The following is a 19,328-nucleotide window of genomic DNA, read 5'->3' on the forward strand; positions in this document are numbered from 1 at the left end:
CCTCCCAACAACAGAAATGTCCGGGCGCGGCTCCCTCCTGGAGCCCCTCCTAGACCTTGGCCCCCCGACCGACGGCATTAGCCAGGTCTTGTGCAGCCTCTCCCACCCTGGCTGGGAGCCCTTGAGGACCGGCCTCCGACCTAGGGCTTACTCGCTCCTGCCCCCTTGCTGGGGCTGGCGCAGTGCAGGCCCTCGTGAATTCTGCCTGATGCATGCATACATCAAAACTGCTCAGAACAGGGCCACTGGAAAACGAGACGCTTGTCCCCGGAGGGCCCCCAGCCTGAGTCTGCCCCTGGTTCTCCCAGAGTGAGCAGCAACTAGTGTGAGCCCCGTGCCCGGCACCACTCTCAGCGGCTCCCACGGCCACGGTCACTTGGCCCTTCATAGAACCGAGACGCACACGGCTGTGGCACATGGCTGGCAGGCAGCAGAGCCAGGGTGCAGGCCCAGGCCGGGGCCCCAGGGTGCCTGTGCCACCTGAGAGGTACACCAGCCTCACGCTTGGCCCCTCCGTCCTGCCTCCTCCTGTGGACACCCAGGACCTCCTGGGAAATCCAGCCCGAGGGCCGATGGTCCCCAGAGCTGCCCCGGTGAGCTGCTCACCCACAGCTCCGTGGAATGCAATTCTGGGCAGTGGGAACAGGAGCCGCCCCCGGCCAACAAAACGGGAGGCATCCGAGAGAGGGTGGGTGAGCCCCCAACCCTGGGGGCCCCCTGCCCAGGGTCCGAGGGGGCTTGAGAACAAGGACCCTGCCCAAGAGCCAAGGGCTTGGACACCGAAGGGGACCTGCCAGGACCCGGCCCTCTGCACACAAGACACCTCACAGGCACCGGTGTCCCGACGAGGTGGGCACCACGTCACTAGTGACTCCCTCACAACAGGAGCCCCACAGTGGAGACGCCGAGAGTCCCCGCACCGCCGGTGGACTGCCACCCCTCACCTGCCCCAGCCCCCACCCCACCCCGCACAGGTGCCAGCTGCAGGCTGTCACCACACACGGCAGGTCGTACAGCCCCTGCACCGGGCCTTGGCTGCTCTCACGGTCACCGTGGGCACGTGAGCCCCCTCGCAGCAGACAGGGACACTGAGGACCAGACACCGAGTCTCCCTGGGGAGAAGGGGCAGCACTCGTGGGCACATCTGCCGAAGCCCAGAGGCCGTGGCTCTTCCTGTAGCACTTGTCCTGCGGGCTCGTCTGCCCCCAAGTGCCGAGAAGCGCTCACCACCGCCCCCCACCCCGGGCTGCAGGTTTGTTCAGACCCCAAGAGGCAGCTCAAACGAAGCCAGCCAAGACCACGGTCCCTCTGGACGCCAAGCGCTCCGCCAGCAGGGGAAGTGGTCGGACCCCTCACAGGGAGAAAAGCAAAGCAAATGCTCCCAAGTCCCCATGGCCATGGAGCAGCTCCTGGCTCCCGACCCACAGGGCCTGCAGGGCCGCTGTCCCGGGGCCCCGCGAGCCTCATGCCGAGAGTCCCACCTTCCAGGTGAGAAAACAGCCCAAAGAGGTTCACGAGCCTGCCGAGGGTCACACAGCCTGTGCGGGCAAAGGGCAGGATTCAAACCCAGGCCCCTTCACGGGAGCAGAGACAGAAGCCAGACGGGCGGCGGCTCCCACCCGAGGCACAGCCGACTCCCGGCGGGGTCCCTCGGTCACAGCAAGCCCCCGTGAAGCCCCCGAAGAGGACCCAGGGGCAGGAAGAAGCAGAGACGGAGGCCGCAGCCCCCCGCGGCCCGCCACCTCGCCTCCAGCCTAGAGGCCCGCACCTCACCTGCAGCCGCAACTCTTTCTCAGTTGTGCCTCCTGGTGGGTGACCGGTGTCCTGGGCAAGGTGGGCCCCCCACGACCTGCTAGGCTCAGGGCCTCCCTGGGAAGCATGGTCAGGGGCCTGCGGCTCCTGGGTCTCATCCCCCGCACCGCCCGGGGCCCTCACGGCTGCAGGGACTTGGCACGTCACGCCCAAGGCCAACGTGAGCTGGCAGCCCCCCTCCCGGCCGCCGGCACGGCCCCTGCCCAGGGCGAGCCGAGTGTGGCTCCCGGCTTGGCCGGCAGTGCAGACAAGGAGGGGCCCAAGTCCCAGGGCCTGGTCCTCTGGGGGTGGCACGGGGCGCAGGCAGGAGCCAGCCTTAGGGAGGAGCCTCCACGCGGCCTCCCGACTCCAACCCCCAACTCGCATCCCGGGGAGTGACAGTGAGGGCCCTGTCCCAGGCGGAGGCGGTGGCGACAGAGGTGGGCTGGGGCCTGCACACGGCCAGGGGGGCGTCGTTGGGCGACACGAGGGCCACCTCTGGGACGGTCCTGGGACGGGGGAGGGGGGCAGGAGGGAAAGACACCTTTCCTGGGGGGAGCGGCCCTACCCTCTTGTGTCCAGTGTCTTGGGGCTGCCTCTGTCCTCCCCACAGCTGCCGCCCCACGCAGAGCCTCTGGCCGAACTCACCGGACGGAGGGGCGAGGGCTGCCGCCCCACGGCTCCGCCCCGCCGCCCAGGTGTGCTTCCCGCTACACAAGCACAGCGGGCGCCAATCAGCCGAGTGCTTATGAGTCTCAGGTGGAGGCCGGCTCCGCACCTGTGTCCTCTCTCTCTCTCTGAACCCACGCCCAGGCCTCCAGGTCAGCCCTCTGGCCGTCCCGCCCTGGGGCCACGGAAACGAAGGCACAGGGAGACCGAGTGACTCGTCTGGGGCTGCACAGTGGTGAATGGCCGAGCGGGATTTGAGCCCAGCTGGTCGCATTCTCGGAGCCCAGAGCTGCACCACCTCCCCCTCCCCCTCCCAGGGGCCCCGCCCCCAGGCCAGGGCTCTCTCCAGCCTCCTCCCCAGTCTCCTCCTGCCCCAGCGCCTCCGCGCAGCCCACGCGGGTCCCTCGTCCTGGCAAGCAGCTTCTCCCTCACTCGCCGGCCCTCAGCCCACACGGCTCCTCCCTCCGCAGGCCTCCATCCTGACCACTCGCTCCCTGCCCTCCACAGCACCGCAGCCCACGCAGCCTGCAGCTTAGACTGTGTCCTTACTGTTCCACAACCGTGTCCCCAACACACACATCCGCAGGGCCTCCTGTCGGCCCCACCAGCTCTGGGCCGCAGCCTCCGCACGTACGTGCCCAGCACAGCGCCCCCTGCCCCACATCACCCACCACTGCACCCCCCACACACACCTGGTGCCGGCCCGGGCCAGGCGCTCCCCACCCCTCGCATCCTGTCTACTCCTCCCCATTCCTCGGGGGGGGCAGCCCCTGCTCAGCCGCATCACCTGTGAAAACTCGGGGCCACGCGGTCTGTCCACGCCGCAGGACTAACACGAGGACCTCACGTGCGCACACAGCGGCTCCGACCATTGGGCCGTGCTCCCCGTCTGACCAGCTGCTCCGCGCAGGTGCAGAGAAGGCGGAGCGGCCTGGAAGACACGCCGGGCAGAGGACAGGCCCGAGCCACAGGGAGGTGGGAGGCGGGAGGCGGGGACCGGGCTGGAGGAACCAGAGCTGAGCGTGAGGGAGAGCAGGTGCAGGTGGAGGGGCACGTGGGGCAGGCCACGCTCGTTGGATGCTTGGACTGGACCCTGTAGACCTCCCGGGGCCCCTGAGGATTTGGGGGCTGGTGGGACAAGGGCCGCTGGCTTCAGGAAGGTCCCCAACTCCACAAGGCCTTAGACGGCACGGCTGGAGGGCAGGCTGGACCAGAATGAAGGACAGTCCAGAACCTTCCCTGGGACAGTCCAGAACCTCGAGCGGTGGGTGAATCCTCCCTCGAGGGGTGGGGGGCTGGCACCCTGGAAGAGACGCCTGGACCCCCCTGTGAGGGAGGTCAGCGTGAAGCGCTTGCACACCTGCCCAGGGATGGCACGGAGCTCGGGAAGGGGGGTCCTGGACGGGGACCAGCTACAGGCGGGAGGAAGGGCTCCCCCACCCCCGGGGCCACTGGAGAAACAGCTCCCAGCAGCCCCAGGGAGACCAGGTCAGGCCCTGCGGGCTCCCTAGGGTCCAGGAGGAAAACTGGGCGGGCCCCGGGGAGGGAGCGAGGGAGCAGGCGGGGCCGGCGCGGGAGAACCCCGACTCCCACGCGGCGGGGCTGCCCTCCCGACGGGGCTGCCCACCACTTCTCTGAGCACCTGCTGTTCCGACCGGTGGGCTGTTGCTTTTCAGAGAGAGCTGGAGAATATTCCAGAACAATTAAATATAGCTCCCGTGAAGCTGTTCCACTTACATGCCTGTGTTCATTCAACAAACACTCTCCGAGGCCCCGCTCAGTGCCAGATGCGGTAGGACCGGCCTCCGGGCCTCGGCGAGGAGAGGAAGGCGGCCCCTGCCCTGGGGGCCGGGGCAGGGCACAGCCGGGCTCAGGGGCAGCTGGGCAAGACGCAGGGGGACAGGTGCTGAGCTGCGGGGGCCCTGGAGCCACGGGCACACAGGAGGGCACCCGACCAACCGGAGGGGATTCTCAGAGGGGGGCTCTCTGGTGGTTGGGTGGCTGGGCCCCCAGGGAGTGGGCACAGTGGAAGGACGGGCTGGGTGGCAGCCATGGGCACAGACTTCGGGGCTCCTCTGCCACCGGCCCCTGGGGGCCATGAGAGGCTTTGGAGGGGGGAGTGACTCGGTCTAACTGGGGGGCCCTGGGGAGCGGGGGGGGGGGTTGCAGCAGCTTGACCCGGAGCCCCTCCGAAAGGCACGCGTCAGGCCCGTGGCCCCCGCCAGCCGTCCGAAAACAAATGCCAAGATCACCTCGCTGCCAGAGGGAGGAAGCCACGCTGGGGAGGGCTGCTCCGTGTGCCCAGGACAGGCCTCAGCCGGGCTGGGAAACCCCACCCGAAGGAGGGACCCGGAGCATCTCCCGGGGCGGGGCTCCCGTGGCAGGGGCGGGGTGGGCTGCGGCAAGGGGCGGCACCTGGGGACCAGGTACCCGAGGGTGAGGGCAAGGTCCTGGCGGTTGGCCAGCGTGCACCTGAGGACAGAGGGAAAAGGCCCCGAGCCCTGGGTGGCCTCGTGCGGGGGCTCTGCTGGGTGCTGGCGGACACAGGTGAGGAGGTGAGGCCCGTGGTGACCTCACTGGGCTCTCCACGGCTGCAGGTGGGGGGCCGGTGTCCAGAACCAGTGGGAAGAGAGTGGCCCTGCTGGCGGCTCCCTCCTGGCTGAGAGAGGTCCTGTTCCAGCCCCGTCTTCTCCTCTGGGTGCTCTCCCAGGGACTCTCGGGACACCCCGAGATGCCAAATGCAGCAGCCGGTGGCCGTGCGCAGCTCAGCAGCAGGTCCGAGGTGACCGCCTGCTGGCAGCCACCAGAGACCTCAGAGCTGGCTTCATCTGTGGGACCATTCCCCACGTGGGCAACGAAGGCAGGACAGGAAGGGAGACCTTCCCAAGGGGCCAGAGCAGACCGCGGGGCACCCGGTCCCACGCCCTGACACCTGGGACCTGGCCGTGGCCGAGGGCTGTCCCGGTCACAAAGTGTATGCAAGCAGGGCCTTCGGCCCCTGAACAGGCTGCCTGGGGGAGCCCCTCCGGCCCCAGGGCCCATGTCCCCTAGGCCCCCAGGCGTGCAGCCACATTGCCATCTCCATCATCTTCCAATGACAGGTCTGAGTGTGGCCATGTGACCCACTCCTGGCCAATGAGGGAGAAGCAGAGGTTGCTGGGCGGGGCTTCCAGGAATGTATTGATGGACAATCCCAGCTGGCATGGCCCTCTGACCTTTGCCCCGTCTCGCTCCCTGCCTGGACCAGAGACGTGACCTGCACGAGTGCAAATGCCAACACCCGAAGGGAGATGAAGCTGGAAACCGAAGGAGCCTGGGCCCCCGATGGCCCTGGACACCACGCCCTGAGACCACTCCTGTCACCCCCCCAAAACAGTCCACCCAGACGTCCCCTGGGAGCTCACGACCTCTGGGTGCCTCCAGGTCAGCCACACGTCAGCGTGGGTCTCGGCAATGCCCCCGACCCCACGGCGGTGCTCAGGGCGCCCCCACCAAAGGTGTGAAGGCAGGTGCTTCCATCAACAAGATACATCGGACACGTTCCCATTCGTCCTCTCTCAGGAGGCTCCCAGGCACGGTGGGCCCCCGGCACAGCCCCTGCGGAGGCTGATACACAGAACCACACGCACGGACAGCCCGGATCTGGGGAACCGGGCTGTGCACCTTATCTTTATGACTTCTGTGATACGCTGTCTCAAAATCTCCCTAGAAGAAAAATGGTACAAATAAGCTAAAAAAAAAACATAAAAATACACGTATAACAAACGCTGATGAAAGAAAGGAGTGGAAACAACATCAGGAGAAAAAGGACTTAAGGCAACAGTTCAGAAGCGTGTTCGTAAGGACAAAATGCGTCTCTGCCGAGAGGAAACACAGCACGCGGGACCCTTCTGCCTCTGACCACAGAGCTGCGACACATGGGCAACTGACACGGTCAGAAACGCAAGGAGAGACGGCGCACCACAGTGACGGAGCCCAGGAGGGGACTCTGAGAGATCCCGCTCGGAAAGTAGAACAGCAACAAGGATCACGTCACCACAGAGCACCGGCATCGGTGAGAGACCTGGACGCAGGCAGCAGACTGCGCGAGTGCGGAGGGGCGGTGCAGGGATGCCCCGGTGGCGGCCGCAGCGACCTGAGAGCAGACTCCTGTAAAGGTGTAAACGTTACCCAACAATGATCACCTAAAACCACACACACACACACACACACACACACACGCTTACTCCAACACGTGTGCAGGGCGGTCTAGCCAGCGGTCACTGTGCTCCACCCTTGACAAGGAGTTAAGTAACAAAATAAATGTTGGATCTAATAGACTGTAAACCCTTGTGTGTGTGTGTGTGTGTGTGTGGGGGTGCACGCACGCGTGCACAACAAAGAGGTAAACATCCTTCCCGAACGCCCGTGGGACTCTACAAAAAGGGGTCACGGAGCTACAGAGAAGGAGTCCGCTCGCTTCCGAAACATGGCAACTGGGCGTTCGAGACATGCTCACAGACGGCGGACACTCGGGGACTGTCCGCTCTTTCAAATGTTTCCAGTGGGGCAACTTCGAGAGCTATTCTTCTGTTAGTTAATTATTTATTTATTTTTAGAGCGGGGGGAGGGAGACAGGGAGGGAGAGAAGCATGGATGTGAGCGAGAAACAGCTACTGGCTGCCTCTTGCCCGTGCCCCAGCTGTGACTGAACCCGCAACCCCAGGCACGTGTCCTGACCGGGAATCTAACCGGTGGCCCTTCCCCTCGTGGAATGGCGCCCAGCCCACTGCGCCCCACCGGTCAGGGAAAGAGGGCTATTGTCATTGTTATCCCCATGATGTGATTGTTATCAGTGACTGTCCCTGTTTTTACAGGTGTCAAAAGCCAAGGCAGGGAGAGGCTGCATTACATACATGCCCGTGGTCACACAGTCAGTCAACAGCAAGGCAGGGCAACCTGCAGGCAGCCGAGATCTGAAGTGCATGCTCCTAATCGTTACACTAACAAAAGTGTGTGTGTGCATGTGTATCACTATACTTCTAAAAGGCACACTTCAATTAACTCTTGCATTACAGAAAAAAGTTAACTCACTGGCAAAGTATTTGCAAATAAGTGATAACAAGAGCCCTGTGGGTCGCAGCCAAAGTGGCACTCAGAGGGGCATGTGTAGCCTTTCACAGGTGTATGAGGAATAGAAAGCCCAGTAACGGCCAGTGCATCGATGTACAGGAAAAAAAAATAAACCTAAAGGGAGTGAAATAAGTATTTAACAAATACAAAAGCAAAATCAATAAGCTAGGGAACCTAATGTAATACAACCAGGAGCTAGTTTTTTTAAAAGATGAATGTCTGTTGGAAACAAACTCCAAATATCTTCAAGCCGTGGGAGAGCCAAAGAGAAACTGAGGCACAGGCCGGAGCCTGCCTGGGCCCCGTGTCTCCTCCGCCTCTGCACAGCGACCCGCTGGCCACTGTCACCCCCCAGAAGTGGGGCTGAGGGGCTGGACGACGCCAGGAGAATGCCGCTTCCCCTTGTTTGTTTGGTTTTCGTCACGTTTCACCATGCAAATGTTCAAGTACATGCCAACGTAGAAAGAAAAAGCATGAAAGGCCCCAGAGACAAATAATTAAGCTTCAATAAGTAACAGCCCGTGGCCAATCTCATGTCATCCGAACCCCCACCCCACCCCTCCCCCCGCAATGTGGATGATTCCATCTCATTTCCGAGATTTAGCACGTCCCCCTAAAATGCAAGCACTCGGTCATTACGAGCAACCGCGGCAAAACAGTCACACCGAAGACGTCTCAGAAATGTGTGTGTTGAAACTCGGGAGGACGGCGCGCTCTCTGCTGGCAAACCCCGTCAGGAGAGGCTGGGGGAAGCCCAGTGAGTTCACATCCCCCCCAAACGCGCTGCCGGAGGCGGGGGCACCCACAGTCTGAGCCCAGGGAAGGGGCCCGGCCACCGCCCCCGGACAGTGAGCTGCCAGGGTTTGAGTGCGAGTCTCTCTGCACGCACACCATGGCCTGGGCAGCGTCCACGTCCCCCCACCCCCTGGCAGCCTGCCGGCCTAACGCACAACCAGAGTTCGAGAATAACAACAGAATAATGGGGACCACAGAATGCCCTTGGCCATAGTCCGACAGCCTCACCCTCCCACGCGCTGCCCCGCAGAGAAGCGCCATTTGCGGAGTGACTTCTGTGTGACAAGCCTGGGACCGGGTGTCTCCACTTCCACTTCTCCCGAGGTGTCCCCGGCAGCCCCGGGCGGCTGTTTCGGGCTGAGCTGTGCTCCCCCCGTTTCCTACATTGGCGCCCTAGCCCCCCGCCCCCAGCCGGTGAGCACACTTGGAGATGGGGTCTTCAAAGAGGTGACGAAGTTAGAAAGCAGCCCCTGGGGAGGGCCCCAATGCCACAGGACTGGGGTCCTTAGAAGAGGGGGCAACGAGGACTCGGACACACGGAGGGACGGCCGTGTGAGCGTGCAGGCAGGCGTCGAGCGTCTGCACACCAAGGGGAGAGCCCGAGGGAGGGAGGGGCCGCCCTGCAGACTCCCGGGTCGGACGCCCAGGCTCCAGAGCAGCGAACGCCACCGTGTACGTCCTGCGGGTGTGGGGCTTTGTTACGCAGCCTGGGCTGACCGTGTGGAGGCGGACCGCGGTGCCCTGTCTGTCTCCACACCACGCCGGAGCCCAGGGGAGCGCCCCGACCTGCGTCCCGGCCACTGCGGCAGGCAGCACACCGAGCACAGCAGACGGAGCGGGGCCAGGGAGCGGGCAGGCGCTGGGTCAGCAGCAGGATGACTGGACTGTACCACGGCCTTGGCCTCGTCGCGGGCAGGGACGGCTCCCAGGCCCCGACTCTGGCTTCCGTCATGTCGCCGGCTCCGGCCAATGGCATGTGGGTGAAATACAGCCTAACGGGAGGCTTGGCAGGAGCCCTGGCTCGCTTTCCCTGCCCTCTTGCGCCTCGGCCCCTGCCAAGAGAAAATCACACAGTGGTTCGGAGGGAGCTGCCCCGGGCGGCCCGCAGACCAGCAGCGAGGAAAGCCGCCCGCCGAGCCGTCTGGAGCAGCCGAGTCCAGCTGAGCCAGAGAGGCTGAGCCGTAATAAATGGTTGTCTTCAGCCTCGATGCCGGCGGGTGATTTGTTACCCGTCACTAGCTAGCTGCTACAGGAGGTCAGAGCAGCAGCATTCACAACTCGGTTGCGAGCACCGGCTCTGACGGCAGACTGCCTGGCCCGACTCCTGGCTCTGCCGCAGTGTCGCTGTGCAGCCTTGGGCAAGCTGCTTCCCCTCTCTGATCTGCCCTGTCCTCTGCAACACGGGAACAGGTGCGCACAGCCGCCTGACGGGGTGAGTGAGGGGAGGAGAGGAATCGAGAGCGTGTCCGTGCAAACTGAAGCCCAGGCACAGCCCACGAACAAGGGCTCTGCCGTGGGGTGGAGAGGAGAGGCTGACTCGTCCCAGGAGCTCCGGTCGGCAGGGCCAAGAGGGGCAGATGAGGCCGTCACCTTCTTCTTTTGTTCTAACACTGATGCCACATTGGTTTTTCCCTGCTAATGTTGTGAGGTAGTGAGCACCCCATCCCTGGAGGAGGTAGTGAGCACCCCGTCCCTGGAGGAGCAAGCAACGATGCCATCCTAAGAGAGCAGGACCGGATGACCTCTCGGTCCTCTGGAGGCTGACAATCCCCATCTCCTGCCCAAGACCCCAGGCAGGCAGGCAGCATCTGGGGCAGCACAGAGAGAGAGGCTGCAGCAGGTATGATGGCCAGAATGCCGGGCTGGAGTGCAGAAGGCTTGGGTTCAAGCCCCAGCTGCCCTGCGGACCCTGGGCCAGTCACTGGAGCGCTGAGCCTGGTCAGTGTAACTGGGTTCGTCCCAGGCCCTGCCTGGGTCACAGGGCTGGCGCCCAGCGGAAGATGGAAGTGGGTGGGCGTCGGCCTGCAAGCCAGACCAGACGATACACAAGCACTGTCCATACTCGGTCCACAACGCCATCCCTCCGGGACACTGACGGAAGGGTCTCCCCTCTGAGGTTCTCTCTTTCACTCGCCCAGGGTGGGCAGGCGTGGGGCGAGCCTGCCGTCACTGCCCAATCTCCACCTGTGGCAGACATGACCGATCGATCACAGGCAGCACGCCTCCTAGGGTATAACCACGGCAGACGTGACTAATCAATCACGCACAGCACTCCTGCCCACTGGGGCTGCTTCTCAGTTCAGCGTTCCACTGGCCACAGCCACTTGTCCGGGCCAGACAGACCAGGGGGAACCTCTCCATCCCTGGAGCCAGACCAAGACCCAGGGGCTCCCGACCCCCTCCCCGGGTTCCGCGGTGTCCAGGAGGCTGTGGCTTCCGGGTGCCTAGGACCGCACCCACGGACCCCTGGGGCCAGCTGTGTCTGGGCCGAGGGGGGGTTTGCACATCGGTGGGCCCCGGCCTTCCAGCCCTGAGTGCCTAGGAAACGTTCTGAAACGTCAGGACGTCAAAAACCTTTCCAGCGTCGCTGAGAGCTGCTGAAGGAAAAGCCCAGCAGAACCTACACACGGAGAGGCTCCACTCTCTGTAACTGGCGGAAAAAAGGAGGGAAGGGGAACCCTTTAAATCATGATAAGCAGGAGAGCTGTTAAGGCGATGACTGCACGCTCATCGGGTGGAGACACGGGGGTTAAAAGACATTTCCCTGAGAGGCATTCCACTCTGCGGATGGACACACGGCGGCGTCCACACCATCGGTGTGGGAGTCCCTCCGCCCCAAACACTGTCCCCAGGGGGTGCCAGGCCTCCTCGGTGGCCGCCAGCATCCCTCAGCACTCGGGGTGCCACCAGAGGGGTTGCTGCCGCCCCAGAAACAGCACACACATCGACGGACTCCTCCTCGTGACCAGACTCGGCCAGGACGTGTCCCCAAGCCCACAGCGTCCCTGGGGCCCCGGCAGGACTGCATGCCCCGCAGTCACTCCACACAGGGGCCAGGAGACACCCAGACCTCAGCTCGGCAGGTGCAGGCCGCCGGCACGGAGCTGCCTCCAGACGCCCCTCGGGCCTTGCAGCCTCAATGCAGCAGGACCACACACCCCCGCGTGCAACACCACCAAGGGCCTCTGCTTCCCGGGCGACAGGAAGTGTCCCTGCCGTTCCCCCCAAGCCCCCTGAGCTCATCCCGCCCCCCTGAGCAAACTCACCCCCATCCCGCCCGAGCAGTTCAGCCAGCCCCACCTGAGCTCTCATGTCCCGGCCGCCTCTGACAGGGAGCGTGGCCGGGCCCTGGGGCCTGAGGCCGGTGAGGGTCCGGCCCTGGGGACTCAGGGGTCTCCTAGGGAGGCTGCTGCCTGAACTCGAAACTGGCAGGCTGGGCCCAGTCCTCACCCACGGGGGTGATGGGCACGGGGGGAGAGGCAGGAGTGGCTGCAGGGCGCCGGGCAGACAGGTGTGGACTCGGACCTGGGCAGGCAGACAGAGGAGACACAGTGACAACTGGAGGACCCACCATGGCTGCAGCCTGAGGACGTGACTCAGACCCGGGAGGGCACCGAAACCCCCGGGGTGCAGCATGGCAGGGGAAGATGGCGGCGTGGGCCTCAGAAATGGCACCGTGGTGGTGGAGTGGAGGGTGGTGGCCCGGGAAGCCACATTGGCCCGGCAAGACCAGGTTGAGGAAACCCACCAGCCAGGCTTGGACCGGCGGCCCCGAAAGGCCTGGCCTGGCATCCCATGGTGACAGCATCCTTCGGCTGGACGACAGAACTGGCCCGCCCCCGAGGATGCTTCCCAAGTGCAGGGAGACCCTGCAGGGGTGCAGGAGGGGGGCGAGCTGGGGAGACGCAGGGCACGGATGCCCCCAGAGTGGGGGCAGGAGAGCAGAGCTGGGAAGCCACGAAAGACAACTTTCCCACTTTCCCAAGAGCCCACGGGGCCCCAGCGGCACCCACCTACCCACGGTCCTAGAGACAACAAGGGGCAGACGTGGGGTGATGGGTGAGGCGCCTTTCCCACCCATGACCTCTGGTGCCCCATTCCACAGACCAGGAAGCCGAGGTGGAAGGGCCGCACCTGGAATCGGGGGGGGGGGGGGGGGCAGGACGAGCCAAGACTCGAGACTCGACGCCAGCAGCCCTGCCCGCGGCTGGGGGCCCTGCGATCCGCCCCCCCCCCCCCCCCCCAGCCCCTGGGGTCACAAGCCAGGGGCCGCAGGCAGGCCTGGCCCTGCTCCCTCCACTCTCCAGACGCCCGCGGGGCCCAGCGTCCCTGTCACACAAAGTCACACTGACTTCATCGCCCCCTCTGGCCCCCCACGCCAGCCACGGCTCACCCTCCTCCAGTCGGGCCCCGCCCCTCACCCACAGCCTCTCGCCGGCTCCTCCCGGGGCTGGGGCCTGGCGAGGGCGAGGGCAGCTCGGGGCACACTCCCCCCCCCGGCTCCAGGCCGGCACTGCCTCACAGGCCGCCGTGTGCTGTGGGGGGGGGGGGGGCCTAGCACCCAGGAAGGGGCCCGGCTGGGAGCGTGCCGAGGACAGAGCCCTGTGGTCAGCTGGGGAACCCCCGTTCCCCCAGGCCCAGGGGCTGCGGTCTGTTCCCCCAGCCGGGCCAGGGGGCGCACAGACGCTCCCCAGCTCTCTCGCCTTCCCCTGCTGCGAGTGCTCCCTCCTCCACCACCCCCCCTGCCCTGCGTCCCCAGCACTCAGTGCTGCTCTGGGCCCGGAGACCCCTCCAGGGCCTGCGCTGCAGTTCCCACCGACCCCAGACAGAGGCCCCCCAGCTCAGCAGCACCCTGTGACCCCGCTCAGGACGCGGTGAGGACGCACGCCAGCCCAGACTGGGCGAGCACCCACAGGCCAAAACCGCCCAGAGGAGAGGGACAGGCTTACGAAGGGCGTGGCCGCACAGACCCCGGGGCCCGGGCTGCGATGGCACAGGAGGTGAGCCACGGCCCACCAGCCCTTCCGGTGACGATGCCACAGCGCGGGGCGGGTCCACTTGGATAAAAAGAAGGACGTTCCGCAGGCAGGAGTCCCGGAGTTGGGAGAGGCAGATACAGGGACCCTCAAACAAAGCCCCTTAAGGAAATGAACACCAGACGAGCCACCCCGGAGGCCAGCATGGAGGAGGGTGGTCCCCCAGGCAGAGGGGAGACCCTCATGCGCATCCTCACGCCCCAGAATCCCTCTGCCCGAGGACTCTCTCAGGAGAGCCTCCGGCCCCCTCTGAGGCCGGCCAGCTGGAGCCCAAGCCTCCTACTCCCCAGGTTCCGCCAGGACCAGGTATGACATGTCCGCCGCCCGCGTTCTCCCCAGTGCTCCGGCGCGGCCGGCGCCAACAGGGCACGGGGCTGCTCTGGGCTCTGACCAGAGGGACAGGTCCCCCGGGCTGGCAGCCAGTCTGTCCTGGGCGCCCACACCAGCCATCCCCCGGACCACCTCCCCAGACCCTCCCTCTGCAGACCCACCCACACATTGGCGTGCTGAGTTCCCTCTCCTCTCCCAGGCCTGGGCCCCCCGTTCCCAGCTTCTAGATGGAGCCCCTTGTCCCCTCCTCAGGGGACCGCACGGTGCTGCTGCAGGAGAAGACCCCCACACCCCTCCTTTGCACCAGGCCAGAACCTCACGAGATAATGTCACCATTCACCCAAGCACACCCCGCCTTCGTCACAGGTGAGGTGATGAGCTCCCTGTCTCCAGAGACATTCAAGACGACGCTGAGTGAGGAGGGAGGTCCTGGGCTGCAGTGAGCGCTTCTCCGCATGGACGTGACAGCTCGTTAATAATGTCCTAAGTGGAAGGGACTGGGAGCTGCTGACCATTTGGCAGGGAGGGGACTAGGCCGCGACGCCTCGCAGGGCCTCCCAGCGGGGCCCGGAGACGCAGACGGAGCCCCTGCCCTGGGAGGCCCGCCCGAACTCAGGGGGGGAGTGGGCGGAAACCCCTGGAAGGAGGGGGGACGAAGCGGTGAGTGGAGGCCCGTGGCTGCTCCCAGGAGCGAGGGACTGTGCAGGACGGCAGATCCTGAGTTCAAGGCCCACTGCCGCCTGAGTCTCGGTGTCCCCGTCCATCCGCCCAGTGGGCTGCACCCTCCCCGGCCCAGCGGCGGGACTCGGAAGGGCTCTGTGCCGGGCGCCGTGCTGAGCCAGCAGGCGCAGGGAGAAGAGACCCAGTGTGGTGTCAGCAGCACTGGAACTGAGGGAGACGGGACACGGGGGAGGGGGGCTCGGCCCGGGGAGGCAGCGGACAGGAAAGCCAAGGAGGCTTCCCGGAGGGCGAGGACGGCCACGTGGGCGGCAGGGGAGGGGTTAACTGGGCTTAGCTGTCCCTGCTGTTCGCGCTGGACTGGACCGCAGCCCGGCGCTCGGTTTCCAGCTCCCCTCCCGCCTCGGGGCCTTATCTTGTCATCTAGACTCTCCCCAGAGCCTCCGCGGCGGCAGCGGGGACACGGCAGGGGCCGGCGCGGCGCGGCGCAGCAGCCGGCGTGTAAAGCGCGGGTGGAAAACTACACCCCTGCGCTCAGGGCGGTGGGACGGGCGCCCGCTCTGCGCCAGGACAGGACACGATAAGGGAGGCGTCGTCTAAATGACGGGCTCACGCAGGTGCAGAATCCGATCCAGGAAACCACGGGAGCCCCAAGTCCCTTTCTCGGGGTGTGCCTGCCCCAGCCGGCAGAGCCTGAGCCCGTTAGCGCAATTCCTGCAGCGGCCAACCACCCCCCCCCCCAACACACACGCACCCCAGGCTTCAGATGGGCCCAGCAGGGCCTGGGGAACAGGTCCCGGGGGGAAGTCTCTGCCCAACCCCCCCACCGCCCCAAAACTGCGGCTCGCCCTCCTCACCCCTGCAGGCGAGCTCTGGATCCTAAGCGTGCTTCCTTCTTCGAAAAAACTTTGGTTGCAGACGTTGGATTCAAAAGAGAAGCATCGCAGAGACTCTTGCTCTGCTGTCATGGGGGCAGCTGAGAGCGGGACCCAATTCTGGCCTCAAGCGCTTCCCGCAGGGAAGGGACCGGTGTGCTGGGGGGCCCTGTGCACCCAGGCCTTCGCCCCAGGCAGAGAAACTCCAGGCAAGCCCCACACAGCCCCCCGGGCCCCGGGGAGCCCAGTGGACACCCCCCGCTTCCACCACACTGACCCACAGCCCTGGATGGGGGCAGGGAGGGTGGCTCTCCAACGTCCTGCGTACCCGACAAGCACAGAAGGGCTCAGATGTGAGAGTTCTCCGCCTCTAACCTGGTGCACAGCCCCGAAGGTGCAAGGCTCCCCAAGTCCAGAACTCAACGATGTCACCTCCAGAAAGTGGCTACAAGTGGTACAGACCCCAGAGAAGCACCACAGGAGGGGAGGGGAGGCACCCTGCGCCGGCTTCCTGATGGGGCTGGGCCCACCCTTTCACAGCACCTAGACCCCCCACCCCTCACCCTGGGGCCTCCCTCCTCCTGAGCAGGGGGCAGCTGGGCCCAGCGCTCCCGGGAGAGCCAGGCGGGCCTCGGCACGACGTCCCTCCGAAGCCTTTGGCGAAGGTGCGGCCGCAGAGCCAATGTGAAGGGGTGATTACACCATTGCCACCGTGTGTCTGAGACCCATGTCACAGAGGGGGCCAGCAGCTGCCTCCAAGAGCGGCCTGCCCCCCAGGACCGCAGCACCCGGGGCTCCTGCCCCACCACCTCGCTGGAGCTGGGAGCCGGGAACTGAAGCGCACCGGAGACACGGAGGGAGGGGGGGACGGCGTTCGGGGTCGGGGCAGATGGACAGACGGACGGACGCCAGGAAGACGCACCTGCCCCATCAGTACCGTGGTCCGACGAGAGACGGGTCCAGGAGGGCCCAGCCCAGGGCTGGGTTGGAGCCCCTTCATTTGCATTTATATTAAAAAAAGAAGAAAACAAACATAATTAACTAGAAAGGTGCTTCGTTTCCTGTAAATTTGAGGGCTTCTGCTTAGCTGCTTCCTGGGGCAGAGAGCGGGAGGCGCACCTACTAAGCGCTCTGGCTGCCTGGTGGCCGCAGGCGCCGGGGCTCCCACCGGCCCTTCGGGGTCAGCCTGGCGGGTGGTTGCTGCCCAGTGCCCCTTCTAACCGGGTGGGGAAACCGAGGCTGGGAGCTGGGAACTGACCCCCTCACGCTCTTCCAGGGTCTCCCACTGCCCGGCAGCCGAGTGACGACACCTTCCTTCCTGTCCTCGTGGGCCACCCCGGCCGTCTTCCCCCAAACCAGCTGACCACGCAGCAAAGGCAGTGAGGGCAAGCGGCACAGACCTCAGACGCCCCGAGTCCGGGGTGACTGGAGCGGCACCCACACCCCCCACCCCCCACTAAGAACCCTCAGGGGGCCGCTCACTCCTGCTGGTTCCTCTTTGGTGCCGGAACCAGCAGAGGCCTGCGCCCAGAACCACGGGTCAGAACCCACACACACCTCTCCACACGAACTTCATGGACAGCCTCACAGTGTCTTTTTGCAGGCAGACTGGAACGCCCCTGGGTGGGACTTGAACTCCAGTCCTTTCCTATGGGCGTCCGACCCCAGGGCCCGGCCCAACGAGGGAGTCCCCGGGGTGGGCCGGACTTCCCTGCCTGGGGTCCGAATCACCGAAGGCCGGGGGAGGGCGGCTGCTCCCATCCCCGGGTCAGGCAGCCTGGGAAGCACACTCCGGCTCTCCGGCGGGCACACAGGCCCCCCGACCCCGACCACCCCTTGCACCTGCGTGCAGTGACCACAGCTCGCCCTGGAAGCTTAAAGACAGGAGGACGGTGAGGACCAACGGGCCCTTCCAGGCCCTGGGAGCACACGGCGGCAAAGGAAGGATTTTCTGGGCTTTGGCCCCGGGGCCGCGGCCCGGGGCGAGCGGAGCGAAGCTGGTTGTGCAGACGACAGAAGGCGGCTCCCTTCCCCACCACGGAAACCCGCGGCCGTGAATTAAACACCGCAAACAAGATGACTCTCGGAAAGTATTTCCACCCCAGAAGGAGACACAGGCCGTCCTGCCCGGGACTTCCTGTTGCATATGGCAGCGTTCTGCCGGCAGGCAGAGGCGACTGCCTGGGGGAAGTCGGGGGAGGAGGCCTCTTCGCCCCCCAGGGCACAGACAGGGATGGGGGGGCAGGAAAGAGACCACCCCAAGCCAGCGCGGGGGGGGGGGGGGGGGGGGAGGCGGGGCCTGGCTGGACCACCGGGAGGGCCCTGGGGGGCAGACAAGTGGCAGAGAGACACCCCCTGCCCCTGCACTCAGGCCCCTCCTCCACTGGGAGAAGCGCCCTGCTGGAGTTCCCCAAGGCGCCTCTCAAAGTATGATGTCTGTGGCTCCCCCCACCCCAGGCCGCAGTGGGGGTGCTGCCCTGGGCACCCACTAGAGAATGAATGCTCACTGCGCAGCACCTTTTGGGGGAGCCCAGGGGAGTCCCCAGGGCGTCCCAACAGGACTCTCCCCAGACTGGGGCCGAACTTCTCCCGTTTCCAGGCAACGCGCAGACTGATCTTGCCCACCGCCTCAGCCTGGGGGTGGGCGGGTCCTGAGGCCCTCGGCCTCGCTCCAAGCCCCGTTCACGCGGCGGCCACCCCCTTCCATCACCAGACGGCGAACTCTCTTCCCCCTCCAGGCCTGGCACGGTGGCCCAGAGCGGCAGGAAGAGGAGCCAGCGGGCAGGAGGGCGGAGTTCGGCCTCAGAGACGCTGGGGGCTGGGGAGGGTCAGCGCCCCCACGCTCCAGAAGCAATCCCCGGCCACCTGACCCCTGTCCACGCCGCGGGCGTCAGGCCAGCCCCCTGCAAGTCCCGGAGAGACGGTGACTGCGGGCTCGGAGCCCCGCGCAGCCCAGCCGCGCTGGGGCGGTGGGTGGGTGGGTGTCTGCTATGGGATTATTCTTAGCGCTCCACTCTCTTCGCAAAAGTGGCGCCTCCGCCCTCCGGGATCCGGCACGCTCGCTCGGGGCTCGCACGCCCGGCCCAGACACAGACACCGGCGCGGAGCAGCCCCGGGTGGGGTCCACGCGGGGTGAGGCGCAGAGGCGCCGGAGAGGAGGGGTCTCCCGAGGAGGAGGCGCTGCGAGAGGAACCCCAGCGACTGGCTGCGTGGACCCCCCCCCCTCCCGGCGCCCCGCACCCAGCCCCGCGCCGCGCGCTCGGCCGCCTTCCCGGACGCCTCCCGGGCGCAGGCAGCCGGCGGCGCTCCCAGCCCTTACCTATGGTGGTGATGACCGTGATGGCAAAGTAGAAGGAGCCGGCGAACCTCCACTGGACGCCGGCGCGGTGCGGCTCCGACTGCAGGATCACCAGCTCCAGCTGCCGGTAGTCCTCGCCGCTGATGTTGTACTTCCCCTTGATCCGGGTCTCCTCGGCTCGGAGTTTCTCCTCCTCGCGCATCTCGTGGTCCGACTCCAGGGCGTCGAAGACGGCGGCGCCCACCAGCAGGTAGGTGAAGGTGCAGACGATGAGGGACAGAGTCCGCACGTTCTGCCTCTTCATGGCCGCCAGCAAGGAGCCGGCGCGGGGGGCATGTCCCGCAGGCTCGCAGCCGCGCGCGTCCCACTGCAGCGCCCGGCGGCCGCCGCCTCCTCCGCCGCCGCCGCCGCCTCCAAGTTGTAAGCGGCGGCGGCAGCAGCAGCAGCAGCAGCAGCGGGGAGGCGGGGGGCGGGGAGGCTGGGGGGGCCCCCCTCCGCCGCGGCCGCCACAGCCGCCGCCACCGCGAGGCGGCTGGCGGGGCAGGGGCGGCGCGGGCCCGGGCCCGGGCTCGGGCGAGAAGGCGGACAGGCACAGGAGGCTGCTCGAGCGCCGAGGCCAGGCGTCCGGGAGCCCCGACACCCTGCGCCAGACCCGGCCGAAGCAGCCCGCCCCACTGCGCAGGGCCATGCACGGCGGCGCCGCCGGGCACCGCGCTGCCCTCCGCACCCCGCCCCCCGCTCCCG

At 66.1% G+C, this 19,328-nt stretch overlaps 1 protein-coding gene across 1 annotated transcript in view; it reads right to left on the minus strand.

Annotated features, from left to right (window-relative positions):
- The window catches only part of KCNK9 (potassium two pore domain channel subfamily K member 9), a 53,050-nt gene extending 34,071 nt beyond the window's left edge, over nt 1-18,979 (minus strand). The window contains exon 1 of the mRNA XM_028533524.2: nt 18,606-18,979. Coding sequence (XP_028389325.1) covers nt 18,606-18,888 — 283 coding nt within the window. The 5' untranslated portion in view covers nt 18,889-18,979. The remainder of the gene's footprint in view (nt 1-18,605) is intronic.
- Nucleotides 18,980-19,328: the final 349 nt, after the last annotated feature.

This window comes from Phyllostomus discolor, chromosome 7, assembly GCF_004126475.2.
Source record: "Phyllostomus discolor isolate MPI-MPIP mPhyDis1 chromosome 7, mPhyDis1.pri.v3, whole genome shotgun sequence".
NCBI classification, from domain to species: Eukaryota; Metazoa; Chordata; class Mammalia; order Chiroptera; family Phyllostomidae; genus Phyllostomus; species Phyllostomus discolor.